General features: G+C 40.5%; 1 protein-coding gene across 1 annotated transcript in view; it reads left to right on the top strand.

Moving 5' to 3' along the window:
• The window catches only part of FHAD1 (forkhead associated phosphopeptide binding domain 1), a gene marked incomplete at its 5' end in the record, with an annotated part of 2130934 nt that overhangs the window by 1140141 nt on the left and 962824 nt on the right, over positions 1 to 27969 (top strand). The window contains one exon of the mRNA XM_044060429.1: positions 20328 to 20439. Coding sequence (XP_043916364.1) covers positions 20328 to 20439 — 112 coding nt within the window. The remainder of the gene's footprint in view (positions 1 to 20327; positions 20440 to 27969) is intronic.

Here is a 27969-nt window from a genome sequence, read left to right as displayed (position 1 = left end):
TAATTTTGCGGACCCCTTTAAGGCGTCCTTCACCAACACCCCTTTTGATGGTTCGGCTTTGTTCGGACCTCAGGTGAAGGATACTTTGACCAGATGTGAGCAGGACGGTAAAACTCTTTCTGCCGTTGGAGTCCAGTTTTCCACTCCTTCTAGACCTTATCCCAAGGGTCAGAAGGGGGGGAAGATGTGGTTCCGAAAAGCCCAAGGAGCTACACTGGACACACGTGGTCAGTTTACCCCAGAGGCAGAGGGGTAACAATAATAGACGCCCTAGAGGCAGGGGTCCTCATAACCAGGGCAACAGGGAATCTCTTCCTGAGGAGCCCTTTCAGCATCCCTGAGGTGTTGCCCGACTGTCCACCCTTGGAGGCAGTCGGGGGAAGAATTTCACTGTACCCAGTAGCCTGGCAATCCCTATCCCAAGAGAAGTGGGTACAGTCGATCATATCCGAGGGTTACAAAATCCCCTTTGAAAGGTTTCCCATACCTCTACAATCCCTTCCAGACATCTCACCCGGTCAAAGGGATTTGGCAAGACAGGAGGTTTCAAAACTCCTGGAAAAAAGAGCCATCCAGACAGTACCAGCAGACCAAGTAGGATCCGGCTTCTACTCAAGATTCTTTTTGGTCCCCAAAAGGACGGGAGATTGGAGACCGATACTAGACCTAAGCAGACTAAACAAGTCTGTCAAGAAGGCAAGATTCCGGATGGTCACGCTGCAATCCATTCTGCCCTTTCTGGGCAAGGACAACTGGATGTGCTCTATAGACCTTCAGGATGCGTACTATCACATAAAGATTCACAGATGCTCCAGAAGGTTTCTCCGCTTTCGGCTGGGAGCCAGTCATTACCAATTCAGAGCACTGCCCTTTGGCCTCACTTCAGCCCCCAGAGTGTTCACCAAATGCATGGCAGTGGTCACAGCTCACCTGAGACGTCGAGGATTCCAGGTGTTTCCTTATTTGGACGACTGGCTCCTCTCTGCCACCACCAAGCATCAGCTTCTTCGGTCCAGAGACTACACCCTACAGCTTTGCAAGAAACTGGGAATTTCGGTAAATTTCAAAAAATCCTCTCTGCTGCCTTGCCAATCTATCACCTTTATAGGCGCAGAGTTAAATACCGTCAAAATGTTAGCCAGGCTAACAGATCAAAGAATTCTGGACATCCAGAAATTTGTTCAGCTTCTGTTACTAAGCAACAAGATCAAAGCCAGGTTTGTCTTGAAAGTTCTAGGCCTAATGGCTGCGGCCATTGTTCTTCTTCCACTGGCTCGCTTCCACATGCGTCTCCTGCAGTGGATGTTATTCACGTAGTGGTCGGACCACGATCTGCCTATGAGACACGAAATCTTGGTAACACAGTCGTGCAGGGCTCATCTACGATGGTGGATATCTTCCCCTCTTCTTCATCAGGGCCGACCCTTTGTTCCCCCTCCTCCAGTTGCCACAGTCACCACGGATGCCTCCCTGATCGGGTGGGAGGGGCATTATCAGGGCAGGATGGTCCACGGGACGTGGCAACCCATAGAATACCATCTGCACATAAATGTCCTGGAGATGAGAGCAGTGCTTTTAACGTTGCAAGCCCTCGACGACTTTCTTCCCACGGGGACTATTGCAGTACAGACGGACAACATGTCCGTTGTCTGGTACATCAACAAACAGGGCGGAACCAGGTCCTATCCCTTATGTCGAGAAGCTCTCAGACTTTGGCAATGGGCGATCTCTTCTCAGCGGTTTCTGATAGCAACGCACATCCCCGGCAGGTCCAACCTATTGGCGGACAGGCTAAGCAGATCTATTCTGATGCCTCACGAGTGGTCTCTCAATCAATCTGTAGTAGATCAGATTTTTCTGAAGTGGGGCACCCCTTGTTGCGATCTTTTCGCTACCCTCAAAACAGCAAGTGCCCAGATTACTTCACACTATTTCCTTCCAGGCCAACCCTTGAGAGACTCTCTAACCCAGGATTGGCCTCGGGACTTCTTTATGCTTTTCCTCCCTTTCCATTGATTCCTCAAGTCATTCAGAAAGCCACCGTTTTGAGAGCCAAATTGATCCTCATTGCTCCATATTGGCCTCGACAAATTTGGTTTCCGTCTCTACATCATCATCTTCTGGTGCAGCCCTGGCATCTGGACCCAGTTCGGATCTTTTGATCCACCAGTCGGGTCAGCAGCACCGGGCCATTCATTCTCTCAACCTCACTGCTTGGTTGCTCCACTTACTTCTCTAGCCAGGCTTCCAATGATTTCTGACTCAGTCAGAGACATTTTAGTGTCTTCTTTAAAGTCGTCCACTAGAACTATTTATGCTAGCAAGTGGCGACGTTTTTCAATTTGGGCAAACGCCAGAAATATTGATCCTTTTACCGCTCCTGTACATTCTGTTTTGGATTTCCTGGCGGAGGTTTTTCATTCAGGATCTTCGTCATCTACAGTCAAAGTACAACTGGCTGCTATTTCCAAGTATCATGTTGGCTTGCATGACAATAACATCATGTCTCATAGGTTATGCAAGCCCTTTTAAGAGGAGTTTTTCTCCTAAAACCGCCTGTGAAACATCCTCCTCCGCAATGGGATCTAAACTTAATGTTGGCATCCCTAATTCTACCTCCTTTCGAACCGTCTGCTATGTGTTCTTTAAAGTTATTGACGTGGAAAACTATATTTTTACTGGCTGTTACTTCTGCAAGAAGAGTTTCTGAGATTCAGGCCCTCTGTATTCGTTCACCTTATCTGTTTTTTCATAAGGATAGGGTTTCGCTAAGAACTACCCTTCCTTTCTTCCCAAGGTTGTATCTCAAACCAATATTAACCAATCTATTGATCTACCAGTTTTCTTTCCTAACTATTCTGACAGAGCTGAACAGAAGCTGCACTTTTTGGATGTCCATCGTCAGCTCAGGTACTACTTGCATAGGACTAAACAAATTAGAAAATCAGACCAATTGTTTGTCTCCTATGCAGAAAACAGGTTAGGTCTTCCAGTTTCTAAAGTGACCTTATCTAGATGGTTGACTTCCACCATTTCCTATGTGTACTCTCTAAGGGGCAAACAACTATCTTCTAAGCCAAAAGCACATTCGACCAGGAGTCTATCCACTTCTGTAGCCTTTCAGGATAGACTTCCCATTGACACTATTTTTGCAGCAATTACTTGGGCCACGCCTCATACCTTTGTGTCTCATTACAAGTTGGATTTGGCCTCCAGAGATAGGGCCAGTTTTGGTTCCACAGTTCTCAAGAGTCTGTTCCATTGAGCCACCCGGGATACAGGTGCTAGGGACGCGGTCCCATCCAGCAAGAATGAAGGCGAGATTGACAACTTAACATTTAGAAGTTATGTACCTACCATAACGTTCCATGTTAGTTGTCTTCTCGCCTTCTTTCTTGCCCTCCCTCCTTCCCCCTGGCCTGGACAGATCTTGGAGAGTTCCTATTAGATTGCTTCCTCTGGAGCATTGTTATGAGGACTTCTTTTAGGAACCATGGTTCCTAATTATGTTAGGATAGTCTTTAGCAGGGTCAGTTAGCTGCCAAACGAGATCTGAGGTAGTTCCGCCTTGCATCATGGGATATAGGGTTGCCTCGAGCTGGTAAAAGGAGTTCTCGAGCTAAAGCAAGTGCCGAGTCAGAGCCGAGGATCGGCTCCGAACCCATCCAGCAAGAAAGAAGGCGAGAGAAGACAACTAACATGGAACGTTATGGTAGGTACATAACTTCTAATTTTTGCCTAAAGTCTATTCTGAATTCAATATTAATCAAGTTATTGAATTGCCAGTCTTTTTCCCCAACTATTCTAACAAATTGGAATACATGCTGCAAAAACTTGACGTACACAGACAGCTCAGATTTTATCTTGATAGAACTAAGGATATCAGAAAATCAGATCAGCTTTTTGTGTCCTTTTCGGAGGCTAGAAAAGGAAATCCAGTGGCTAAAACAACTCTATCTAAATGGTTATCAGACTGTATATCCATTGTTTATGCGAATGCAAACATGCCATTGATGCACAGACCTAAGGCTCATTCTACCAGAGCTGTTTCTACATCTTCTGCCTTTCAAGCTAAATTGCCCCTTGACAATATTTGTGCTGCAGCCACTTGGTCTAAGCCTCATACATTTATTATGCATTACAAAGTAGATAAGGCTGCCAGGAACAGGTCTTCCTTTGGTTCTACGGTGCTGAAAAATGTACTCCCATGAGCCACCCAAGATTGAGGGTGTTAGGGACTCTACCCATCAGTGAGAATAAACGTTGAGATTTAACAACTTCACATAAAGAAGTTATGTACTTACCATAAAGTTCCATGTGAGTTGTTTATCTCCCCTTTATTCTCACGGCCCTCCTCTTCCCCCTCCTGGCTGACAGTAGACTTAGAGGCAAGTACTATCCTGGCTCCTCAGTACTTCTTTTCCTTTGGAAAGTGTTCCCCTTTTAGAGTAGGGTAAAGGTATATGTATATAGGTATATGTATATATATATATATATATATATATATATATATATATATATATATAAAATATACATACATATATATATATATATATATATATATATATATATATATATATTTGCAGCAAACAAGATCTGATGTAATTCCAGCAGTGCATTGTGGGATAAGGGGCTTGGTCTCAAGCTACTGGTAAACCTTGAGCTTTGCTGTCGGCCGTGTCGGAGCCAAGGATCGGCTCCGAACCCATCAGTGAGAATAAAGGTGAGATAAACAACTTACATGGAACGTTATGGTAAGTACATAACTTCTTTTCTTCTATGTCAATGGCTTTACATATAAAGCAAATAACAAAAGGGAAAGAGGACACTCCTGCCTGGTTCTTCTGTTCAGACACAAATTATCAGAGAAGAGCCCTCCTACTTTAATCCTTGCCACAGATCACTCATATATTCTTCTAATGAACCTTATTATTTTATCAGGGAATGCAAATGCTTCCATTGTCCTACTCATAAAATCCCAGCTTATTCTATTGAATGCTTTCTCTGCATCAAGACCAACTAACAACAGCAGTATTTTCTTATATTCTGCTTTCCACTGGATCATCGTTGTTCTATTAATGTTGCCAAATGTTTGCCTCCCCTCCAGAAAACCACATTGATTCATATTTATCAATTTTGGCAACACCTTTGCCATTCTTCTAGTTATATAGACATAAACACTTCATAATCATGATTTAAAACTGAAATGTGCCTGTATAAGGCTGGGTCTGATGGGGATTAGTAGTCTTTAGGTATTACAGCTACCACAGCTTTCTTTCAGGATGTTGGTTTCTCCTCCTTTAAAATATTGTTAAACAACACCTTTCAAATCTTTATCACTTTCTTCCCTCCTTGCTTCCAAATTTCCACAAGAATACCATCTGTTCCTGAAGACTTTCCTACAGATTAACTCATCTCTCCTATATCTTAAATGTTATTGTTGAGCCTTATTTGCCTCTGACCTTGGCATACTTAAGTCTTTTATAAATATTTCCATTTGTGCTCTTTCTTGGTTTCCACATTTCGCTGATTTATACACATTTTCATATAATTTCTAAAATGCCTCTACAGGATCTCTAGTTATTTTCCTGTTATAGGCTTCCTAAGTTTGTCAACAACCCTTTCTAATTTCTGTTGCCTAAGTTGTGCTAAAAGTTTCTGTGCTTCGGAATTATCATCAAAAAACAGTTGCTTACCAGCAGTCTTTCTAAACGCATGCACGTTATCCAGATGCTCTCTTATTTTCTCTTTAGCACTTTGCTGTTGTACCTCTTCTTGCTCTATGAGATTCACCTTATTCTGCAATATTTTAACATTTGCCAACCCCTCTAAATAATTCCTGTTACTTCTTAGCCTTATCTGTTTCTTTTGTTTAAACCCTAGTTTTAAACTCCAGATCGTTTTATCACACTCACTAGCTATAACATCTGAAGAAATTTCAGTCTTCCCTAATAAGTCTTGATAATTTCCACTACCCATTCTTTAAATTCCTCTCTTTTTAACAAGTAGATGGGAAAAAAGCAATGTCTCATTTTTACTTCTTTACCCTGCATTTTTATCTTGGTTGTTTTGGAGCATGATACAGGGTTATCATGGAAAAAATCCCTCATATATGCCCTTACTCAGGGTACATTTTTTTGCAGCCTTTCTTGTATATAAGAATGGCATATGCAGTGTCTTATTTGCAAATATATATATTTGTGTTGATGACAATGTGTACTGCTGTGCACTTAATAATAATGGTTTATTACCACCTAGTAATAATTTTTAGTTTTGATCAAACTGTATCTGAAATTGTTTATCCTTTAACATATGATGTCCTTCCATATCACTGCCAAGGGTAGCTCAATGTTTAGACAGTTTACCAAAGCCTTAGGAATTTATAGACAGGGTACATCACATATGCTCCCTGCTCAAGGCATAGGGCATAATGGTGATGTACATATGGACATACATATGTCAGGACATCTTTGCCTCCAGTCTGAATGCCATCATTGACCATCAATCAGAACACTCCTTTTTCTGTGCTGGTTACCGAGCAGTGTCCCATTGGAGTTTCTTCTTATCTATTTCTAGTTTTATTTTGATGTTTTTACTTGTCATCCAGAAAGGGAAAATGTCAGTGTGGGAGGCAGATTCCCGATAAAGATCATCACTAGCAGTGTCTCTTCTCTTTGGGTGCTTCTCACAACCATACTCTGCCAATCATTTGTCCCTAAGACCCTACATAGTCCTATGTCCTTCTTGTCAATTTAGCTGGAGAACAAATGTCATAAATTGTTGGTGCAAGGTGCTATGGCAGAGTCTTCTCATCATGAAACTCAGCCACCTGCCAAGAAAAAGGCCAAAAAAACTCAGGTCTGATTCGTCTACTGTACCACCTCCACCTGGATGTCTCTTGAGGCTAGTGAAAGACTGGAGGATTGTCCGGTTGATTTCTTGGATTCATCTGCTTCAGTCCTGTCAGAGACTGGTATGGATCCAACTTCCCATGCATCCTCGGAGGCTTTGCAACCATCTGCTCTAGACATTGAAGAGGAGCCTCTGCTGATTATATCTGAGGGACTGAGGGGGATACCACAAATTCTAGTTCAGGAGGAGATTCTTACTATGTTGGTTGAGTATCAGCAAGGGTCTGAACCTCCTAGGGTTTTTCAGGCAGATGTTCATAAAAAGAAAAAACAAAAAAAATAAGCATATTTCCCCTGCTGTTAAAGATCTGCATCATGAATGGCTGGATTTTAACAAGGGGTTGTTAATGCCTTAATGGCCTTAAAGCCCCTTCAAGGAGCTTCTGTACCTGCTCCTCCCTGGTCCTGTACTCTTCGTAAAAGGCCCAAAGAGCAGGAGTTTTCTGATGAGGATCTTTGACATATTCTTCTCAAATCTCTTCTCTCTTGGATTGTAAATCTGAGGAGGAAGATTCTATTAGTCTAGACTCTCTCTTAGAAGAACTCTCCTTTAGGGATACTATTTCTCATATGATCGAATATTTCAAATGGGACTGTTTTTAGGTTTCTGATATTCAAAATAGGTATTAAGAACTCCTCCAGATAAAGTCTTCCAAGCCATCTGCTGTACTTCTGTTTTTTGCTGCCCTCTTACATATCTTTTCAGCAACCTCTGTTGCCCCTTATTCCCAACGTACAACCCCTAAGAAAACTGACAGATTTTACAAGGTGCCTGATGATTGTAAGTTTTTGTACAGATATCTTTCTGCTGATCTTTCTGTAGTGTCTGTCTCTTTTGACAAACTTCCTAAACTTTTGCCACCCACTAAACTTCTTCCTTATGATAAGGAGAGTAGAGCCATGGAACATCTAGTCAAAAAGGTATATTTTGCTTTTACCTTGGCTTTTAGGGCTATTAATTGCCAGACTCATGACCAGGTATGTTTTAGCCCTTCTTTCTCAAGCTTCTGAGGCAATTTCTGACCTCCCTGATTCAGAAGGGACGGTCCTGGTCCTTTCTTTAATGGGTTCGACCTCTCAAGTAGATCACCACTCTATTACATGTAGTCATGATGCAGCTGATGTTTCTTCTAGGGCTGCTGCATTTGGTTCTGTTTTGAAATGTTACTCTTGGTTTCATCTCCAGCCCTTACCTGATGATATTAAGGCTAAATTGTTGGATGCTCCTTTTGATAATAAAAACCTTTTTGGTTCTGCTGCTGCTGAGTTTTTAAGTGCCTCCAGGATAAAGGAAAGACCTTGCAGGAATTGAAACATATTTTTGTGTCTCTTATTCCTAACCTCCAGAGGAATTATCCATCCAAATCTGTTTTTGTTTGCAGACAGCCTCACTCTCCTCCTAAAGGTAAAAAAGGTTCTAGGCATGTAACCCCAGCTAGGTCTACTCAGACTTGTACTTCCTAGAAGTTCCTTTTCAAGACAAGCCTAGTTCAATCTGACAGTTTGCTTACCCTTTCCCTAGGCCAAGTTCCCTTATCTCTTCATCTTCTGCTGTATCTCCCCTGTTGATTAAGGGTTACTCAAGACTCTTGGGTTTATCCATCATCCACCAGGGATATTTCATGGTACAGAAATCTCTTCTTCCTTTTCCTGGCATCCCTCAGCCTCCTCAGAAACAGCTTGCTCTCTTTCTAGAACTGCTTCAGGCCCTTTTTGCTCAGGGCATTATTCAAGTTGTACATCCTACCCAAGAAGGGAAAGGTTTTAATCCAGGATGTTTGTGGTTCCCAGGAAGGAAGGCACCTGGGCACCCATTATGGACCTTTTTCAGCTCAACACCTTTCTAAAGGTCCCTTCCTTTCAGATGTTGTCCTTTCAAACCCTATTCCCTCCTCTTCTTCCTGCCAGGCCTTCTTGGTATCCCTGGACCTCAAGGATGCCAGTCTTTACATCCCCATTCTTCCCCTTTTCAAGACGTTTTTATACTTCACTGTTTCTTCCCTGCATTTGCAGTTCTCTGCTTTGCCCTTTGGCCTCTCTGCCGCCCCAAGGGTATTTGTCAAATGCCTCGTTCCTATCATTGCCATTTTCAGGTTGAGAAGGGTTCAAACTACTCATTCATGCTTCATCCTCCAAAGTCCTGCTTCACCACATCCAGTTTACATTTTGTCTGTTACAAAGTATGAGGTTCACCATAAACTTTCAGAAATCAGTCCCGGTTCCTTTTCAAGATCATGTTTTTCTCATTTGCAGAATCCAGACCATTCCTATGCTGGCATTCCTGTCTCCACCCAAGAGTCATTCTCTGATCACCTTTTTTCATTCTCTTCTTCCTCTGGCTTCTGTCACAGCCAGGGATTTTCTCAAGGGTCTAGGATTCATGGCCTCCACCATTCCTATGCTGCCTCTAGCCAGACCCCATATGAGAAATGCAGTGGTTCCTCAAATCAGTGTGGCTTCAACACTGTCATCCACCGGACTTCTTACTTCCTTTCCTTCCATGCCTCAAACTTGAACTTTAGTGGTGGATTCATCAGCTTTCTGTCAACCCAGAACTTCCTTTTCAACCTCCAGTCCCATCTCAGGAACTTTTATCAGCTGGCTCAGACAGGGTGTGAGGAGCCTCCGTCAGTTCCCTCAAGATCCAGGGCCTCTAGCCTCCTCATCAGAGGTCAGATCACAATGATGTAAAGGAAATGAGAGCTTTCCTTTTATCTCTTCAGGCGTTTCATTCTGTCTTTCTTCTAGGGCCTCTCCAAGTCTTCACAGATAATATCACAGTGATGTGGTATATCAACAAGCAAGTGGGCTACAGTTCTGCCTTCTTTGCAGACTTGCTGTTCAGGTCTGGGATCTAGCTGTCCAGTACTGAGTGACTTTTCAGGCTGTCTTTATTCTTTCAGAGCAAAATATAGTGGCAGACACCTTGAGCGGGTCCAGTAGACAGGCTCACAAATGGATGCCTCACAGACATGCATTTCTGGACATTTTCCATTGGTGGGGTACTGTACAGGTAGACCATTTTGCCTCTCATCTGAACAGACAACTTCCTTTTTTCTGTGTCAGAGTCCCAAGCCCTCTGGCCTGGAAGATGGATGTTTTCCTACACCTTTCCTCCCCTTCGTCTGATTCCGAGGGTCCTGCTGAAGATCAAGCAAGACTCTCCCAAAATCCTGCTGGTGACTCTGTTTTTGGCCCAGACAGCATTGGTTCCCCCTTCTACTTCACTTAGCCAAGGGCAATCACCACAAGTTAACTCAAAGGGTGGACCTTCTCACACAAGGCAAGGGGTCTCTGAACAATCCTCACTTATTCACTCTTCAGCTGATGCTGTGGATGTTATGATTTTGATTCCTTTTAGGCATCTCTTTTCAGAGAACTTCCTTAGGGTTCTGCAGGATGCCAGGAATCCCACTACCAGGAAACCATATTTGCCCAAATGGAAGAGATTTTTTTATTTGGTGCCTTTCTGGTGACCAGGATCCCTTTTCAGTGGGGATCCCTTTGGTTCTGTCTTATTTGTGTGAATTGCTCCATGCTGGATTGGCATATTGTCCAATTAAAGCTCACCTTTCAGCTATTTCTGCTTGTCTGCCCTTGACTCCTCCTGTTGCTTCTAGCCATGAGGTCAATTTATTAAAGGTGTCTTTCGTATCAGGTCTCCTATGAAGCTTATTCCACCTTCCTGGAACCTCAGTTTTGTTCTTGAAAAATTGACTCAGGCTCTTTTGAGCCCTCAACTTTAACTTCCTTGCAACATTGTACTTGGAAGACTGTTCTTGTTTTGGTTCTTACTTCAGCTAAGAGTCTCAGAATGCCAGGCTCTTATGGCTGTTCCACTGTTCCACCTTTCCTGGTTTTTCATAGGTTCATAGGTTGATACTAGCTTATCTGCCCTAGGGCATTTACAAGCCTAGCCAGAGTGTGTTTGGCTTTCGCCACCCTTCTTAGATTAGTTGACTGTGCCTCTGTATAGTAGGTCACAGAAGATAGCCCATTTAAGGTTAGTTTACCATGCCTCTGTCTAGCAGTGACACAGAAGAGATCCCAGGGGAAAATTAACGATCTCCCATCCAAATGTCAAGATTCTTCTTGAAGAGGGTCATTGTGGGGCTCTGTCTGACTTGGATTGGGATTTTGTTCCAGAGTAAGGGGAGCCTCTGGGATATGAATCTGTCCCTCCAGCATGTTCTATTTATTTCTATGCTGAGGTTTTAAGTCACTGAAGCGTGCAGTTCTCATGGATTTGGATTTCTTGAGTTTAGCATGTCCATTAATTCTGGGTTGGACATGGCTTTATACGTCAGGCACAGATCGCCTCTGAGTAGGCGGTAAGCAACTGAGTAGAGCTGGAGTTTCTTTAGCCTAACTGCGTAGGGCATCTGTTTGAGTCCCTTGATCCTCTTGGTGAGGTACTTTTGGGGTCTTTCTAGTTGTAGCAGGTGTCAGGTAAGGTACATCCCAAATGGGGCATTGTATTCAGTTATGGGCCTGATGAGTGATGAGTAGAGGGGCACAATGACCTCTCTTGATCTAGATGTGAACCCCTTCGTGATAAGGTGGGCTATATAGAATGTCTTTCTAACCACTTTGGCAATGTGATTGTCAAAGGAGAGATTGCAATCTACTTGGGTCCCCAAATCCCTTATTACTTCTTCCATACTTAATGGATTACCACCTATGTGGTAATTTGTGGGCACTTTGTTTTTCCCAAAGGGGATGACTATGCACTTTTTGTCATTTAGCTTTAGGCCATGGCTCTGGCACCAGTTATCCGTCTCTGTGAGACCTTTTTGGAGGATGCTTGTGTCAGCCGGCCAGTTGATTATGGCCCCCAGTTTGCAGTCACCTGCAAACTTTGTCAGCCATAGCCCTCCTGTGTTAGCATGTACCAAACAAGAGAGGTCCCAGGACTGAGCCTTGTGGGACACCACTTGTAACTGGTTTAGAGTCTGACATGGCACCTGCAATTCTGACCATGTGGGTTCTATCCCTAAGCCAGTTTACAACCCATCTTGTGACATAGGGGTTGATATTTAAGCTGGTGAGCTTATTTATGATGCCTGAGTGGGGTATTGTGTCGAAGGCTTTTGCAAGGTCAAGGTAGGCTGTGTGGACTACCTTCCCTTCATCTATGGCCTTGGTGACTGTTTCAAAGAAATTGACCAGGTTCAAGAGACAAGATCTGCCCTTAACAAAGCCGAATTGGGTAGGATCCAGTGTTTGGAGGTTCCCAATGTCTTTGTTTATGAGTTCCATGGTGATACGCTCCATAGCTTTGCAGACCAGGCTAGTTAGGCTTATAGGGCGATAGTTTCCGTGGTCTGTTGTGGCACCACCTTTATGGAGTGGGACCACTGTTGCAGTATGCCATTCTTTGGGTACATATCCTGTTGTAAGGCTGAGACTGAACAGTGATTTTAAGTGAGGTTTCAGTTCTTCTTGGAGCTCATGTAAAACGCAGCCCAGGACACCGTCTGGTCCCATTGATGCTGTGTTTTTTGCTTTGGAGAGCTTTTCATACTAATTCTTCTTTTATGCCCAAGGTGTTTAATAAGCTGTCTCTTAATTAGTCTATTAATTTGCCCTCCTTTTTTCTTTCTCGGCAGTCTGCTAGTGAGAAGGTTCTTCACACTTTGGCTTTGCATAGGCAGCAAATCTGAGCAACTTTTTGTTTCATTTCATCCTGGATCTCTGGATTTGCCTGTTTCTATGCAAACCATATCCTCTTGGATCTCTAAAGCCATTTCTTTTTGTTATTCCTTTCATTGTAAATGTCTTTCTGCCTTTATAAAGGCTCATTCTACTACAATTGTTGCCTCCTCTAGTATATTTTTCAAAGGTTTGGATACCAATTCCATCCTTGAGGATGGTACTTGGATTTCTGTCAATACTTTCACTAAGCATTATAAGTTGGAAGTTGTTTCCAGAGCAAGAGCTGGCTTTGCCAATGCTATACTGCACACGTTTTTAAAGGACTCTTCTGTGCCTTCCTCCTCCCAAGTTTCCTCCTGAGCTTTTGCAGTCTCCCTTATGTTAAGAATACCACAACACTTGACATGGAAGGACATAGTTCAGTTGTGTAAAATCTTATCTTATCTTGTAAAATCTGCAGTATTTGCTCCTTCCGCCCCCTTTTTTTGCTCTGCCCTATTCCTTCTGTCTTCCTGACCTAGAATTTCTTTCTTTTCTTTTTTCTCCTTCTGGATGCACATATTCCTCCTAGTTCCTAGGACTGATTGTTCCTCCTGGGGCTTTTCAGTCCCGAGGTGTGTACATCTGTACATCAATTTTATGACCTATGCCTTGAGCGGTGAGCATATGTGTGATATACATCTATAAACTCCTAAGACTTTGGTATACTGCCTGGATGTTGGGCTACCCTTAGCAGGGAATCTCTTATTATAAGAATACTGCAACAGTGAAGAGAAGGACATCTACTGCTATGGTAAGATTTTACACAACTGTACTGTTCTGAATTATCTTGGCACAACATGAAAGTCCAGAAATAAGTCAAATTTAGTGTATCTTATTATTTATTTATTTTTTTTACTTTATTAGCATAATATCTTAGTCTCTCTAATGGAAATGTTTTTAGTTTCATTTCACAACAAGCACTTTTTTTCTCATGGGGACAAACATAATATATGTAAAATCATAATTATGTTTTGGTTTTATGGAGTAGGAAATAAAGCCACAATTTATTTGCCCCTCCCCATGATATTTTCCAGAACTGATAATTTAGTAAAGACAAAAGTGAAAGCATTGCTAGGAATTGTGATTTGGCACTCAGAAATTCAGTATACAAATATTCTTTTACCTCTAAAGACACAATCTAACTCCAAGTTTTAACTAAATAGCCAGACTTTGTGCCCAAATATTTATCTTGAAAATGCCAACACAAACTTGTTTCAGAGATGTAACTGTGTATTGAAAGTTTCACCAGCAGACCTTCATGGCCATTAGAAAGTGCAACCATGCCAAGTTACATTATATTAGGATCATATTAGGTCTGGGTATTCAGGCTTTGTTCGTGGTGGCAAAATGCAGCCCATATCTAGAGTATATCTTAACTATGTTGTCATTGCTTCAGAAGTAAAAAACATAGATATTCCACCAAAGCAAGATTTCTGATACTGTGTACAGGTCCAGGCTTACACTCCATGTACTGAGAAAGGTAATAAGCTGTCATGAAAATTTGGAATGTGTTGCAGTGAAATGCTTGAGGACAGAATGTCAGTCTTCAGTGTGTTTTGTACACAAATGTCCTTTTATAATTCCTTAACACCTTTTTTGTGAGCAGTCATATCATAGAAGAAGTAGCATACAGTCTCATAACAGATTCCAGGTAAAATGTATCAGAGGACTTTTGGTGATAAAAGTCTGACATTACACTCAGTTTCCTTTTGAGACTATATGGCCTGTGTGGGTGAAGGCAATGTGCAGAACATATTACATGTATTAAATTGCCATTATACCTGAAGCAAAGTTTCATAAATAGTTCAACAGATAAGGTAACATTTCTGTTATTGCGTATGAGGAGAGTACCGAGAGAGGCTGTATGTTGCCATGTATATCAGCACTGATATACATCTGATTGGGTTTTTTGGGGGGAGGGCTGGAATAATGTTCTTGAGTGCATTTTATTATAATTTCCTGAAATTTTTCTTATGAAGTATCTCAGGATAACAGACAGATGGCAAACACAGGTACCAAATGCAATGTTTCAGAGGCCCTTTGGTGTCACATACTGACATTATACCTGTGGAGGGAGATATATTACCTTCACTTAAATGGCAATGTCAAATTAATATGCAGAATGCAAGTGCACTAAATTGTCAATACAGCAGAAGTGCAAAAATCATAAGTATTTTGTCATACAATTCAACATTTTTGGAACTGCATATAGGGTGAGACCAAAACTTCAAGCAGTAGCAAAGGCAGTATACAGCAGTTTAAATCAGGACTGAGGAGTGAAATCTATAGGAACAGAATAATATTTTGAGTTCATAATAGTTTAGGGGGAATGACTGGTAATCTGTAGAAATCTAAGTGATAAAACAAGAATCATCACACCAACATGTGTTGAGATGGGGATATTCAAACCAATAAAGACAAATGATATATAATATATAAGATGATATATAATTTGTTATATCTGATATAATTACAACTCAATCAAGATATATTCTAAAACATTTTTGTATTCTCCATAATGACCAGAAATACATCACTACACTCCTAGTGTAAACTGAGTATAACTTAAAATGCCAGATTGTGATGGTAAAGGTATATGAATTCCTGCATCTGTTACCTAAAAGGTCATGTCTTTGGCTCCCATTGAGATTTCATTATGAAACTTTTGAGGTATGCAGTGTCAGAATAATCAGCTAAAAAATGGGCCTAGACTGTTTTTTTACCTTAGGGATTTCAATATTTTTCAATACTAAATCTGATCCAAACACCTTAGCCACTTCAGACTATGTATTTTAGCTACAGTATGTAATAATAAACAAATACATATTTTATTTCTTTTGAAATATGTAAGATACTTTTTAAGGAGTGACAACTTAGTAAGTGAACACGTATTTTAGACCAATGTTGTATTCTTAACACTTGGGGGGTTTAATGATGGGATGGAATCAGCAATAAAGGGAAACTAATGCTGCTGGACCTGAATTCATTCTCAAGTCTACCTTCACATGCTAGACTCAATTTTTGCAAAATTACCAAGACTGTACTTTATATATCATGAAGAAAGTAGGTCCGAAAATAAAAAAATAAGACTGGATGCACAGGTCTCAACATAAAAAAACACTCCTGCTGCTCACAATGATGCCAGGACTAGAAAAAAAGGCAGTGTATAATCTACAGGATATGGAAGCATTCTTACCACAGGGCTAGACCAGACTTAGGAGGAGGGTGCCGAGCTGTGGTAAAAGGAAGAAATAGTCCAAAAAACACAAACTGACAGGCCAAGTAAGGAGCAGAGAAGGGGTGAAAGAGACTGCTGGGGATAAGGAAAAAATTATGTCTTGTTAATTTTATGCAGGAAATCCAGAACTGTCACACAGAGGATATATATATATATATATATATATATATATATATATATATATATATATATATATATATAAAATACTTGTACAACAAAAAAACTATTAAAAGCTACAGATAATAATTTAAGATCCTTAATGCAATAGATTACATAAAAAACATTATTTAGATCAAGAGACATTGAAAGAAACTGAAAAAATAAGCAATGGAGGCAGTAAGAAAAGATTAAAAAATGCCAGAGGTTTTTGAAAGGTATAGAAAAGAAACATGGACATGAGAGAAAAGAAAAGATCTGGTATTGATTAATATGTATGCAAAACAAACCAATACATTGTAGCTTCAAATATATTTGAAGACAAATACAGTCAAACACACCTGGATGTGGTCAGCTTCACAATACAAAAAGTAATATTACAAAGGGGAATGCAAAAAAAACTGCTGAGGTAGAAATTAAACAAACAAAAACATGAAGAAATAAACATCTGCAAAGTGAAGAATTTAGTGTGAAAAGTCCAACATAGAAAGTATTCCAAAACAATAGCCAGTGGGTCCCCAGTCACATATAAGAGCCAATTATTATACTTTCTGACAGCAACAACAGGGTATTCACCTACAAAATAAATCCAAGACTTCTGTTGTAGCCTTAGAGACTTCAGTGCAACTCAGTGCTGAACTTAACCACAGTACTCATTTTCCTCTGCATAATGGCATTTTGCTTTTATGTTACAAATGACAAAATATTTTTCTGAAAAAAAAAATATAATTTTACTTCTGGTGTAATATTCAGGACATGAATTTCACCATACTAGATCCAACCTTTCCTTTCCCTGTTTTAAAAAAGAGCTTAAATCCCACCTACTAAGCTTGAAATTATGCCGTTGCCTTGACAACACGTAGTGTAAGTCTGACCTACTGTATAACCTGTTGCATCTCCTAACATTCTTTCACTGTTAGTAACTTCTACTTGAACTAACCTTCTAAACCCTCAGGTCTACTACTATAGCCCCCTCCTTTCTCTCCCCCTCCCATCTTTTTCCCCCTAATTCCTATCAGTGTCTATACATTGTCCTTCTTTTGAACAATGATTATCTTTTTGTTTTTATTCTCATATGTAGTAAATTTTAGACCACTGCTATCAGTGCAGCCCTTAATGTTCATCATTTTTTTCTTTTGTTTTTCTCTTTATAATTAATTTCGTATTTGCATTGTTGTCTTTAATAGTTTTTGTCCTGTATGTTTACCTTTGCTTATGTTTGCTAGGGCTCTTTCCCCTTGGGTCTCCACTGAAAATAGGTTGCTTACTATCAATGCAATGCTAACAACCTTTTCTTTTTGCAATTATTTTTTATTGTGATTGTTATTTAATATTTGTATATTTTCACTTTATCTTTACTTATGTTTGCTGGGGCTTTTCCCCTTGGGTCTCCACTGAAAATAGGTTTGTTTTCAAACTCATTTGGACTAACCCGGTTAACAAATGTGAAATAAATAAATAAATAGGTTACAGTATTTTAAGTTTTTAGACATTCTTTTGCTAGGGTGCCTCATGTATTCCTACATATGGAGAGCTTTTCCCGTACAGCCTTCACATCCCCAGTGTGACGGTTTTGCTCCCACAACCCAGTCTCAAATTATAGTACTTCCAAGGTCACACTGACCAAGAGCGAAGGGAATAAATGTGTTTCTGTTTCATTTGAGTTAATGTGATATCTGAGATAGTATATAGAGAAATCCGGAGTCTACTAGTAAAGCCCCCTCATTGAGACCTACTCATTGCTATGCTGGTATGAGATCAATGCTGTTATTCAGAGAGACTGGGGCACAGCTGATGAAACTTGGGGCTGGGAAGAGCACACAAAGAGCATATAGTCTAAAATATTATGATTTACTGTTAGTGTGACCTCTCCTTGAAGACATTCTGTTATGGTAAGCATTTTGTACCCTTAGCTCAAAGGGTTAAGGTTATGAGCTATTAATGGGCTTCATCCTGTAGTCCTGGAGTTGATTCCCTCAATTTTTACTTACAAACTGTATGACTATGAGCACGTCAGTTAACTCGGCAGTGTTCCCTGGTTGCCCCTAAATATCCACAGTTGTGTCCAGTAAGTTTACTTATTTAAGAATTAAATAAAGTAAAATAAATGTTTTGCAGAGAGCTTGAATTTATACCACTTATAACTTATCAGTGTCACTAGTCTTTTTAAAGGACGTCTACAGACAGAAGCTGAAAATCATATATTTTAATGTTGCCATAAAGTTTGACACAATCCATACTTACTAAAAGCACAATGACTGCTCATTTCTAATGTTTGTGTGTGTGTGTGTGTGTGTGTGTGTGTGTGTGTGTGTGTGTGTGTGTGTGTGCGCGTGTGTGTGTGTCTTTGTGTATTCTAACACTGAATGCCTTTTGAGGAACAGACACCCTGACCACATTTTTGTTTGGTCAACTGTTTTTAACCCACAATGCACTGTGAGGGCACCGCTGATGAAATTAGTTTGCCATAGTCTGTGCTGTCAGATTACAGTTGCATTCACTTAGAATGGAAGCAGTGAGACATACAGATAAGTTTGAGAATCATCAGTAAAAGTGTCAGTGACTGGTTTGCAATGACTGTTGTATATTTGTTTCCTACATATATGTTACACAGTCTGCAAAAACTTCTTGTTAAATTATAAAGAAACAGCTGCAGTACCGTAGTCTTTTAAACAGTAGCATCTTTGACCTTTTCCTACTTTCCTTTCCTTTCCTTGGCCAACTAGAGCATTGTACTTCCTGCCTTGTAAAGCTCAGATATTCAGTGAAGTGGAGTGGCTGTCAGTGGGTATCAGGTTTCTTCACTTTAGATTGCAAAGAGTTTAATAGTTATTATGGCCTCAAATACAGGGAAAGAATGCAACTGTAAATGACAGTACACAGTAAAAGAGTCTTGAATCCTTGGAACCCATACAGCTTCATGACTTCAATGAGTGTGATATAACAAAAATGATCTGTGAATATTTTGCTATATGTATTTTCCTTGGTAAAAAACGTTCAACTGTGATGGACAGAATGAAACAAGAGCAAATTCTTTAAGAAAAGTATCTTGATTTTATTCAACCCCAATATGATGTGCACTGAGAAAGCCTACTAAGATAGAAATGTCACTGAGGGGAAGAAATGTCAGTTTATGGTTTTTGTTTAATATATGGGAATATGCATGTCATTCACTGTGGAAGAAAATGCAGTTTTAGAAAGGGGAATGTTGTGTTTATGTCATAATTGCCACTTAAGGCTAAACCTTCACCATTCCTTATATTTTCAATTTTATCCTGCAGTTTCCTTGACTAAAGAAGTGATTCATTTTTTGCCATATGTAACTGAGTTCTTTAAATTGTTCTTTTGTAAGCTATTTTAATTCCATTTACTTGTGAATTTTATTACAATGCACTACCCTCTACTAGTAGTACTTAGCAAGTTTATATAGTCTGATCTTAGGATGGCTTGCATATGGTATTTTTTTACCACATTATATAGTTATGATATGCTGGTTTTGAAGGATTTTCTTGGTCTTACAGTACTTGCCCAATGCTTGTACTGATGCTGCCATTGGTACTGTTGGTTGGCATCCTGTACCTTGGATCTGAGTTACTGCTGAGAATATTTTGCATTTGTAAGAATGTACTAAACAAATGCTTTTCCTGAAGTTTGGTAGGATGGTTGTGGAAGGTGCGTGTCTGTGAGGCTGATGTATCTGCTGCACAATGAACTCTGTTTATGTCTTCTCCCAGTCTTAAGGTTGCTACTTCATTTTAGTTTGCACTGCCTCTCTTTGTACTGTGCTGCTTTATTACCCTAGCACAGTGAGTGTTTCCAAGTACCACCCAGTTTAGACTTTTCTTACAGCATGCTTAGCATACACTTGCAGTACAAGGCAACATTTTCTTCCAGGACTGTTACTCCTACCTATTTGTGGCCACATCATACACTTTCATTATCTCTGGGTAATATTCTTGCAATGCAGAATCAAATGTCAATGCATGCTTCCAACTTAACAAGCTTAATAGCTCATTGCTCAAGGGTAAGAACCAGAAGGAAAGCAAAAAAGTAAGGAGAGTGTTATGCTTCACAAAATTAAAAAAGTTCATACATAAATACGTATTACACAAATGATTTCTTCCTCATAAATCTCTAAAGGCATCTGACACATCATTGCATTCTGAAGATATAGTGTAATTACATTGCATAATTACACTTTACTAAAATGTTTTGCAAAATGTCAGAGGGAGAAATTTGTATGTATCCTATTTTAGAGTATTGATGGTAATTTGAATTGTTTTTCACGTTTAAGGATTATAATTTGCTTATATTTTTCTCCAAAGATGCTGAAGAAAAGTTACAGAAGCAAGAGACTGAACAATCAACAGTGCAGCAAGTAAAGCCTCTAGCTAGCCAAGAGATTTTCAGTCTGCAGGAGACCTGTGTGCTGCTGCGGTTAGTAATTTAACATAACAAAATGAATGCTAGAAATATTTTTTTACATCATGTATTTTTAATTTTGAGCTTTCTTTTCAGTTAGACAAGTCTGAAGTTAGTTTCTGTGATTTTGATACTTTGCATCGGTAGTATGTTCCTTTTATGGTAAAACTAAATAATTATATATGAAATATGATTACACTTTGGAAGACTTGTAAAGCTTGATTGCAACCTAGTATTCTGTTTTGAGGGTTGTCTGAAAATAATATTAACTGTGTCAGTTAAACTTCTTATACATTGAGGCACACATACATATTACAGGATAAAACTTTGAAAGAAAAATGACTCACAAGCACATAAGACTGAAAACAGAAAACCAAACTCACAAGCACCATAAAAGAAAAACAGTAGTAACTGTGTCAAAATATTTTTTTTGCAGCAGCACATGCCCCCCCCCCCCCCCGCACACACTGAGAATACTCCCTGACACCCCTAGTGAGTGGTATCTAGAGACTTCAAAGCAAGGTGGGGCTACAGTGAGTAACTATGTGGTGGGTGGGGCTGCAGTGAGTAACTATGTGGTGGGTGGGGCTAATACAAATGTAGTGGAACTTCATTGGGGCAGTTCATCTCTTATCATTGTTACGGTATTAAATAAATACGCTGTCTTATGCAACAGTAGGGCAGCACAGCAGTTATTTGCTTCTCAGATATCTTGATTGTACTGTGGTAGAACATTTCTCACAAGACTACCTCAGCATTAAGTAGTGCTGTTTTCCCCAAAAATTATTTACAAGTTATATGTAGCTACATAGACAGAAAAGACACATTTGGACAAAGATAAGATGAAAAAAAATTGATAAGGTTATTTGCACTCTTTGACAAGCTGCAGCCATTGAGCACTTATTTCATAGAAGAAGTTGTAAAACTTCTCTCAGTTATACACTTCCACCAATTCCCTCAATCACACACACACACGCGCGCACACACATACGCACACACGCACACACTCTACATAAACTAATATTTTTAGCAAATCATTTAAAAAACTTCTAGACCTACCGCAGCATGAACAATATTAACTTCCATTTCTTCTAGCACACAGCAATGAGTAGTTTCACAATTAAAATAAAATTGGGCAGAAAGGGTATTCTGGGCTGAACTGCCTATTATAAATTATATCTGATTAATGCACATCAAGTGACTTAGTCCAACTTTAATAGTATAAAGTTGTGTGGTAATTACTTATGCTGTTAGAGCATATTTTTCTGTTTATGATTTGTCTTTGGCCAGCTCAGAAAGTTTTTATCTTTTCCAGTACATTTTAGGAAAACATGTCATTTGGTTTGTCATGTTGTTTGGTCTAACATTGCTACATACTCAAGTGTGCTAGCTTGCACTGCATTTGAATTGTTTTTACTGCTGTTTTAACTACTTTTCAGTATATGTGTATATATATATATATATATATATATATATATATATATATATATATATACATATATATGAATGACTAAAACACTTCTTAATAAAAAAGAACGACGAAGGAGCCAGTAGCTAAGCTTTCATCCTTTTAATAGTATCAAGAACTTGATACTATTAAAAGGACGAAAGCTTAGCTACTGGCTCCTTCGTCGTTCTTTTTTATTAAGAAGTGTTTTAGTCATTTGTATTCCTGATCTTCTTAGCTCTGAGTACAGTTTAGTGCTAATATATATATATATATATATATATATATATATATATATATATATGTGTGTGTATATGTATATATATATATATATATATATACATAAAATACTTTTCCTTTAACTAGTGTAGTACAAATTCAGATTTGCTGTATCCAGGATTGCATGTAAGCTCCTGAGCCCCCCCCCCCAAAAGCTTTCTGTGTTGGAGGGAAGCCTTCTAGATTATCAGTGGGAGTGGTAAGCACTAGGTAACCTATCTACCACATAAGGAGTGGTTCTGGCCCAGAAATTGTAGTTTATGGCCGTTTGGGAAGTTTTTCCATTTCTCTCAACTTTCTGATTTAAAAGCCTGCATTTGCACTTGTTTCCCCCCTTTCCTGTAACTAGTTTAGTCCAGATACAGATTCTTAGTTTTAGCACTTGAATTTGCTTATTCATGATCAGCACTTGTTCAGAACTTGTAAGCACTAAATAACCTACTTATTACTACAGCACTCAACCTCTCATTACCTAGAGGAAAACAGTTTTGGTACTTACTTTCCTCACTTGCTTAGAGAAAAACAGCTCTTGTACTCACTTTCCTCACTTATCTAGAGGAAATTAGTTTTTTATTAAGGCATGTCCAGGGGTCAGCTCCCAGTGTTCTCTCCTGTCTATCTGATGAATCTAGGCATCTTGGGGCAATGTAGAAATTGCCTCATGTACACAGACAACCCTCACCTCCTACCACCCAACACTACAACCTGTGAGAGATGCACTTATCCAGCCAAACTGGAGGTAAAGCTCTCTCCAATCAAGACTGACCTTGACAGTCAAGAGGAGAAGGTAAACACTTGCACCACACCACACTCATCACATAGTCTCACTAAATCTACACCACCAAAATCCACACATAGAAACACAAAAACATTTGCAGAGGCTCTCAATAATAATCTGCTCAAGCAACAGAGACCTCCAAAGCAGAAATGCAAGCAACCCCCCCAACACAACCCAAATGACACATAGCCTGCAGACTCAGTGTGTCACTCAACCACAGCCAGTAAGGCAAAACAACTTACCCAACACACTAGTTATAGGTGACTCTATAGTCAGGCACACTGATGTCCCACTCACCAGGCTAAACAAGGAGAAGGTTACTGTCAGCTGCCTGTCAGGTGCCAGGATCCGCCACATAACCCACGCACTCAGGTCACTCCACAACAAGTACAAATGACTTTGTCATTGTCCATGTTGGTGTGAATGACCTGAGACGTACCTCCCTGGACTACATGAAAAGAGACATGGAAGAGCTCTCCGATCTTGTAGCCCAGGCAGGTATGACCCTAGCCCTGAGTAGCATTCTGCCATCACCCAGAATGATGCCACAGTACAAGGACAAAATGATTGACTTCAATAATTGGCTAAGCTTCTGGTGCCATTCTAAAGGGATCCAGTATCTGTCTGCCTGGGATGACATAGTCGACAGACCATGATGCTTTGCCAGAGATGGCCTGCACCTGTCACCCCCTAGGATTCTGGGTACTGGCTAAGGTTCTTGCCGCCCCTATAGTGCTTTTTTTAGGCAAGGTTCAAATGACAAATTCTCCACCGTAACAGGAACAGGCAAGCAAAAACTGAGGGTGATGCTACTCAATGCTAGAAGTCTAAATCTCACAATGCACTCACTCGAGACACTCTGTAAAATGGAGAACATCGATATCTGTGCAGTGACTGAGACCTGGTTCAAGGTTCCAGAAAGCACCCCTGCACTACCAGGCTATAACTCATACCACACTTTTCGGCCATGTAATCTGGACCGGAACACCAAAGGTGGAGGTGTGGCCATATTCATTAAGGATATCCACACCTCCAGATTAGTTGCTCAGCATAATGCAGCCGAGATTATCCAAGTGCAACTAACTCTGGGCAAAACTGCAATCCAAATTGTAGCTTGCTACAGATCACCCACCATGCCTTAGGATTCCCACTCCTCTTTTCTTGATGTACTGGAAAATATTAGGGTTCAATCAAACACCCTAATAATGGGCGATTTCAACTACCCCACCATTAACTGGGAAAACTACTCATGTACCAACTCCTTCACTCAACAGTTTTTGGAATTCATAAACTCCAATGCCCTGGATCAACTTATCCACACCCCCACCAGGGGCAACAATATCCTAGATCTAGTCATTACCAACATGAGTGACCGGTGTTCCACACCTGTAGTCAACACCTCATTGGTCCGATCCGACCATAAGTTAATTACCCTAGATATCCACATCCTGTCCCCACCCCCCCATTAAGGAAACCATGGTAAAAAATGTATCCAAAGCCAACTTCATGCTTCTTAAGACAGAAGTGGTGAACTTCATGACACCCATGCAGATGGACAATACAGTTCCGACTACTGAATCCTACACAATTGCACTTTATAAGCACTTACATGAGTGCATGGATCGTGCTATCCCAAACAGGACCAAGACGCTATCCTCCAAAAAAAGGAAGCCAATCTGGTGGTCGCCTGCCATAAACAAACTGTACAACAGAATGAAGAAACTGTTGCAAAAGAGAGTAAAATCCCATGAGTGGGGGAGCTTCCTGGTCAGCCTCAGTAAGAAGCTGCGATCCCTGATAAAATCCTCCAAAGCTAGTTATGAAAACAAAATCGATACTGATTCTAAAGACAACCACAAAGCATTCTATAGCTATGTCAAGAATCTCAATGACAACACTCAGATCTGGTCTGAGTTACAGCACAATGGCACTAAATATACAGACCCAACTGATATTGCCAACATCTTGGCAGATAGGTTCAGTGCTAACTTTACCCCCCTCTCACCCCTAAAGAGCCCATCTCTAAGAATGCAAAGTTCCTGTAATCATGGCTGCACAGGTAAAAATCACACTCTCCAAAGCCAGTAACACTGCATCCATGGGACCAGACAACATCCCAGGCTGCATTCTACACGAACTACAGGATGAACTGGCACCCCATCTAAGTACCATGTTCAATCATAGCCTCACCTCAGGCTTTCTGCCTGCTGAATGGTGCACAGTGATGGTTATCCCACTCCACAAGGGGAGAGCCACCATTAGCCTGATGAGCCTGGTCTGCAAGGCCATGGATCGTATCATCATGGAACTTATAAACAAAGACATTGGTAATCTCCAAACTCTGGACCCCACCCAGTTCGGGTTTGTAAAAGGCAGATCATGTCTCCTAAACCTGATAGACTTCTTTGAAGCAGTCACCAAAGCAGTAGACAAGAGTAAGGTGGTTCACACAGCCTATCTAGATCTTGCCAAGGCTTTTGACACCATCCCCCACACTGGAATTATAGATAAACTCACTAAACTAGGTATAAATCCCTATGTCACAAGATGGGTTGCCAACTGGCTCACTGACAGAACCCACACTGTGAAAGTAGCAGACTCCAAATCTGACTTCAGACCAGTGACAAGTGGAGTACCACAGGGTTCAGTCCTGGGTCCTCTCCTGTTTGGTATCTACTTCTCTGAAGTACAGGCTAACACAGAAGGTCTTTGGCTAACGAAGTTCGCAGATGACTGCAAACTAGAAGCTTTAATCAAAACTCCTAATGATGTGGACATCCTACAAAAGGGCCTCACTGAGACAAATGCCTGGTGTCAAAGCCATGGCCTCAAGCTCAATGCCAAAAAGTGCATTGTCATCCCCTTTGGTAAAAACTCTGTACCCATGAACTACAACATAGGTGGTAGTATACTTAACACCGGAAGTGTGATAAGAGACCCCGGGACACAGGTGGACAGTAGTCGCTCCTTTGATAATCTCATCAGCACAGTAGTCAGGAACTCCTTCTACATGGCATACCTCATCACAAAAGGTTTCTCATCCAGAAAAAAAGAGGTAATTGTTCCCCTCTACTCATCACTCATTAGACCCATTATAGAGTACAACGCCCCTTTTGGTATGTACCTCACAAGACATCTACAACAACTGGAAAGGCAGCAGAAATACCTCACAAAGAGGATTACCGGCCTCAAACAGATGCCCTACACAGACCGTCTCAAAAAACTCCAGCTTTACTCCGTCGCATATCACCTACTCAGACATGATCTCTGCCTAACATACAAAGCTATATCAAACCCAGAGCTGTTGGACATGCTCCACTTAAAGAAATCCCAGTCCCTCAGAGCTACACGCTCTAGGGACCTAAACCTTGTCACCACAATAAACAGAACATGCCGGAGGGATAGATTCCTGTCCCAGAGACTTCCCATACTCTGGAAAACTACCTAGCACTATTAGCACTCTTCAAGAAAAATCTTGATTGGATGGGAAATAGGAAATAGGAAATTCACCCCGGGATCACCTCTGTGGCTCTGCTCGACAATGGCACAGGAAAATTATTTTCTTGGGTGGCAAAAGCCAGGGTACCTTTTTGGCTGGGCTTGTGTAGGCCCCAGGGCCAATAGCCTAGTACCTACCTATGAACCTATGAACCTGTGAACAACCACATGATTGTAGTTCATACTGTCACTGAATTTTTCCATTAAACACACATATGTTTGTATTTATCCATATTCAAGTCTTTGTCATGCAAATGTGTTAATTCAAAAATCAACCATTGCTATAGAGACAAAAGATCAAAGATGAGACAGCAAATCTGCACCATGAGCCAAGCAGAAATGCTAATACCATGGACTGGTACATGCGATTTCCTAGAAAGGGTCTTTGTAATTAATGTCAGATTTATTTTCCTCCTGATTCTATCACAGACTGTGGAGGTTCAGGAAAATCTGGAGGTCACATATGCAGTTTTGCATAAAGGAATGCTGACTTTATAACCTATAACCACCTGAGCCCACCTGCCCAAAATGCACACAGAAACACATGGCTACATCTGTGCAGCTTCTTACAACTATGTGGTCATTCTGAATGACAGGCATGTGGAAGCATACAAAGAGTAACTTGCCCAATTAGTATTTTTTGCTGTCTGTGAATAAGTTAAAAAATAGACTCATGAGTTGATATAAGTTTGCGAGGTTGTTGTCAGTGTGCAGGATGCTAGTGGTAGGCACTGCTAGTAAGCAAAGTGAAGGCCAGATTGTCTGTGGTCACTTTGAAAGAGTTAGAAAAATAATACATTTTGGAGAAGGACTGTAAAGTTCAGAGTCCCTTGATCAGTGTATCATAATCAAGTCAGCATGCCACTATTTGCTTTTCCAATTATACTCAAATGGTGTAAGGCATGTGTCCTGAGTTGAACGTGGATATAAATAAATTGATGAGTTTGGTAGACTAACCACTCAGAACTATCACTTCAGGGATGGACATAGAAGGATATGACAGACAATGTAGCCAGACTATTCCATATGCATCTGGCCATTAATTCACACAGCCCATCTACTTCCCAAATGTCATGACTCCAGGAAAGGGGAATGGAGGGTGGGGGTTATAATGACAAATGTGTGTAACAGTCTGATATGCAAAAGCGTGTGAGTCTCAGTTGCTGGGCTATATTTAAGGCAACTTACATGACTGCACATGGTCTGCATTAAGACATTAAGAAATTGTGTCTCATTGAATCCTACAGGCTGCATTTGTAAAGTAAAAGGGCAAAATTATTTATATTAGCATTATAATTTTTCCTGATTTAAGGGAGGGACAACAGCCCAGCAGCATAATAGCACCAGCTTCCCCTGCCCTTAGAATATTCCTACTCAGAGATTATTGAAAGTTAGAATTTTTTTTTCTAGAATCTGTCAAGATGTTGGGTGAGATAGGGAAGAAATGGCTCCTGAGGGTAGTCATAACAGTATGGAGAGAAAGGGATATCTCAGATGACTGGAGAACAAATGTACTAGTGCCATTGTGTACAAGAACAAAGGA

Source organism: Protopterus annectens, chromosome 2.part0, assembly GCF_019279795.1.
Source record: "Protopterus annectens isolate FY-2018-M chromosome 2.part0, PAN1.0, whole genome shotgun sequence".
In the NCBI taxonomy this organism is placed as follows: Eukaryota; Metazoa; Chordata; order Ceratodontiformes; family Protopteridae; genus Protopterus; species Protopterus annectens.
This window is presented reverse-complemented; position numbering and strand designations above follow the sequence as displayed.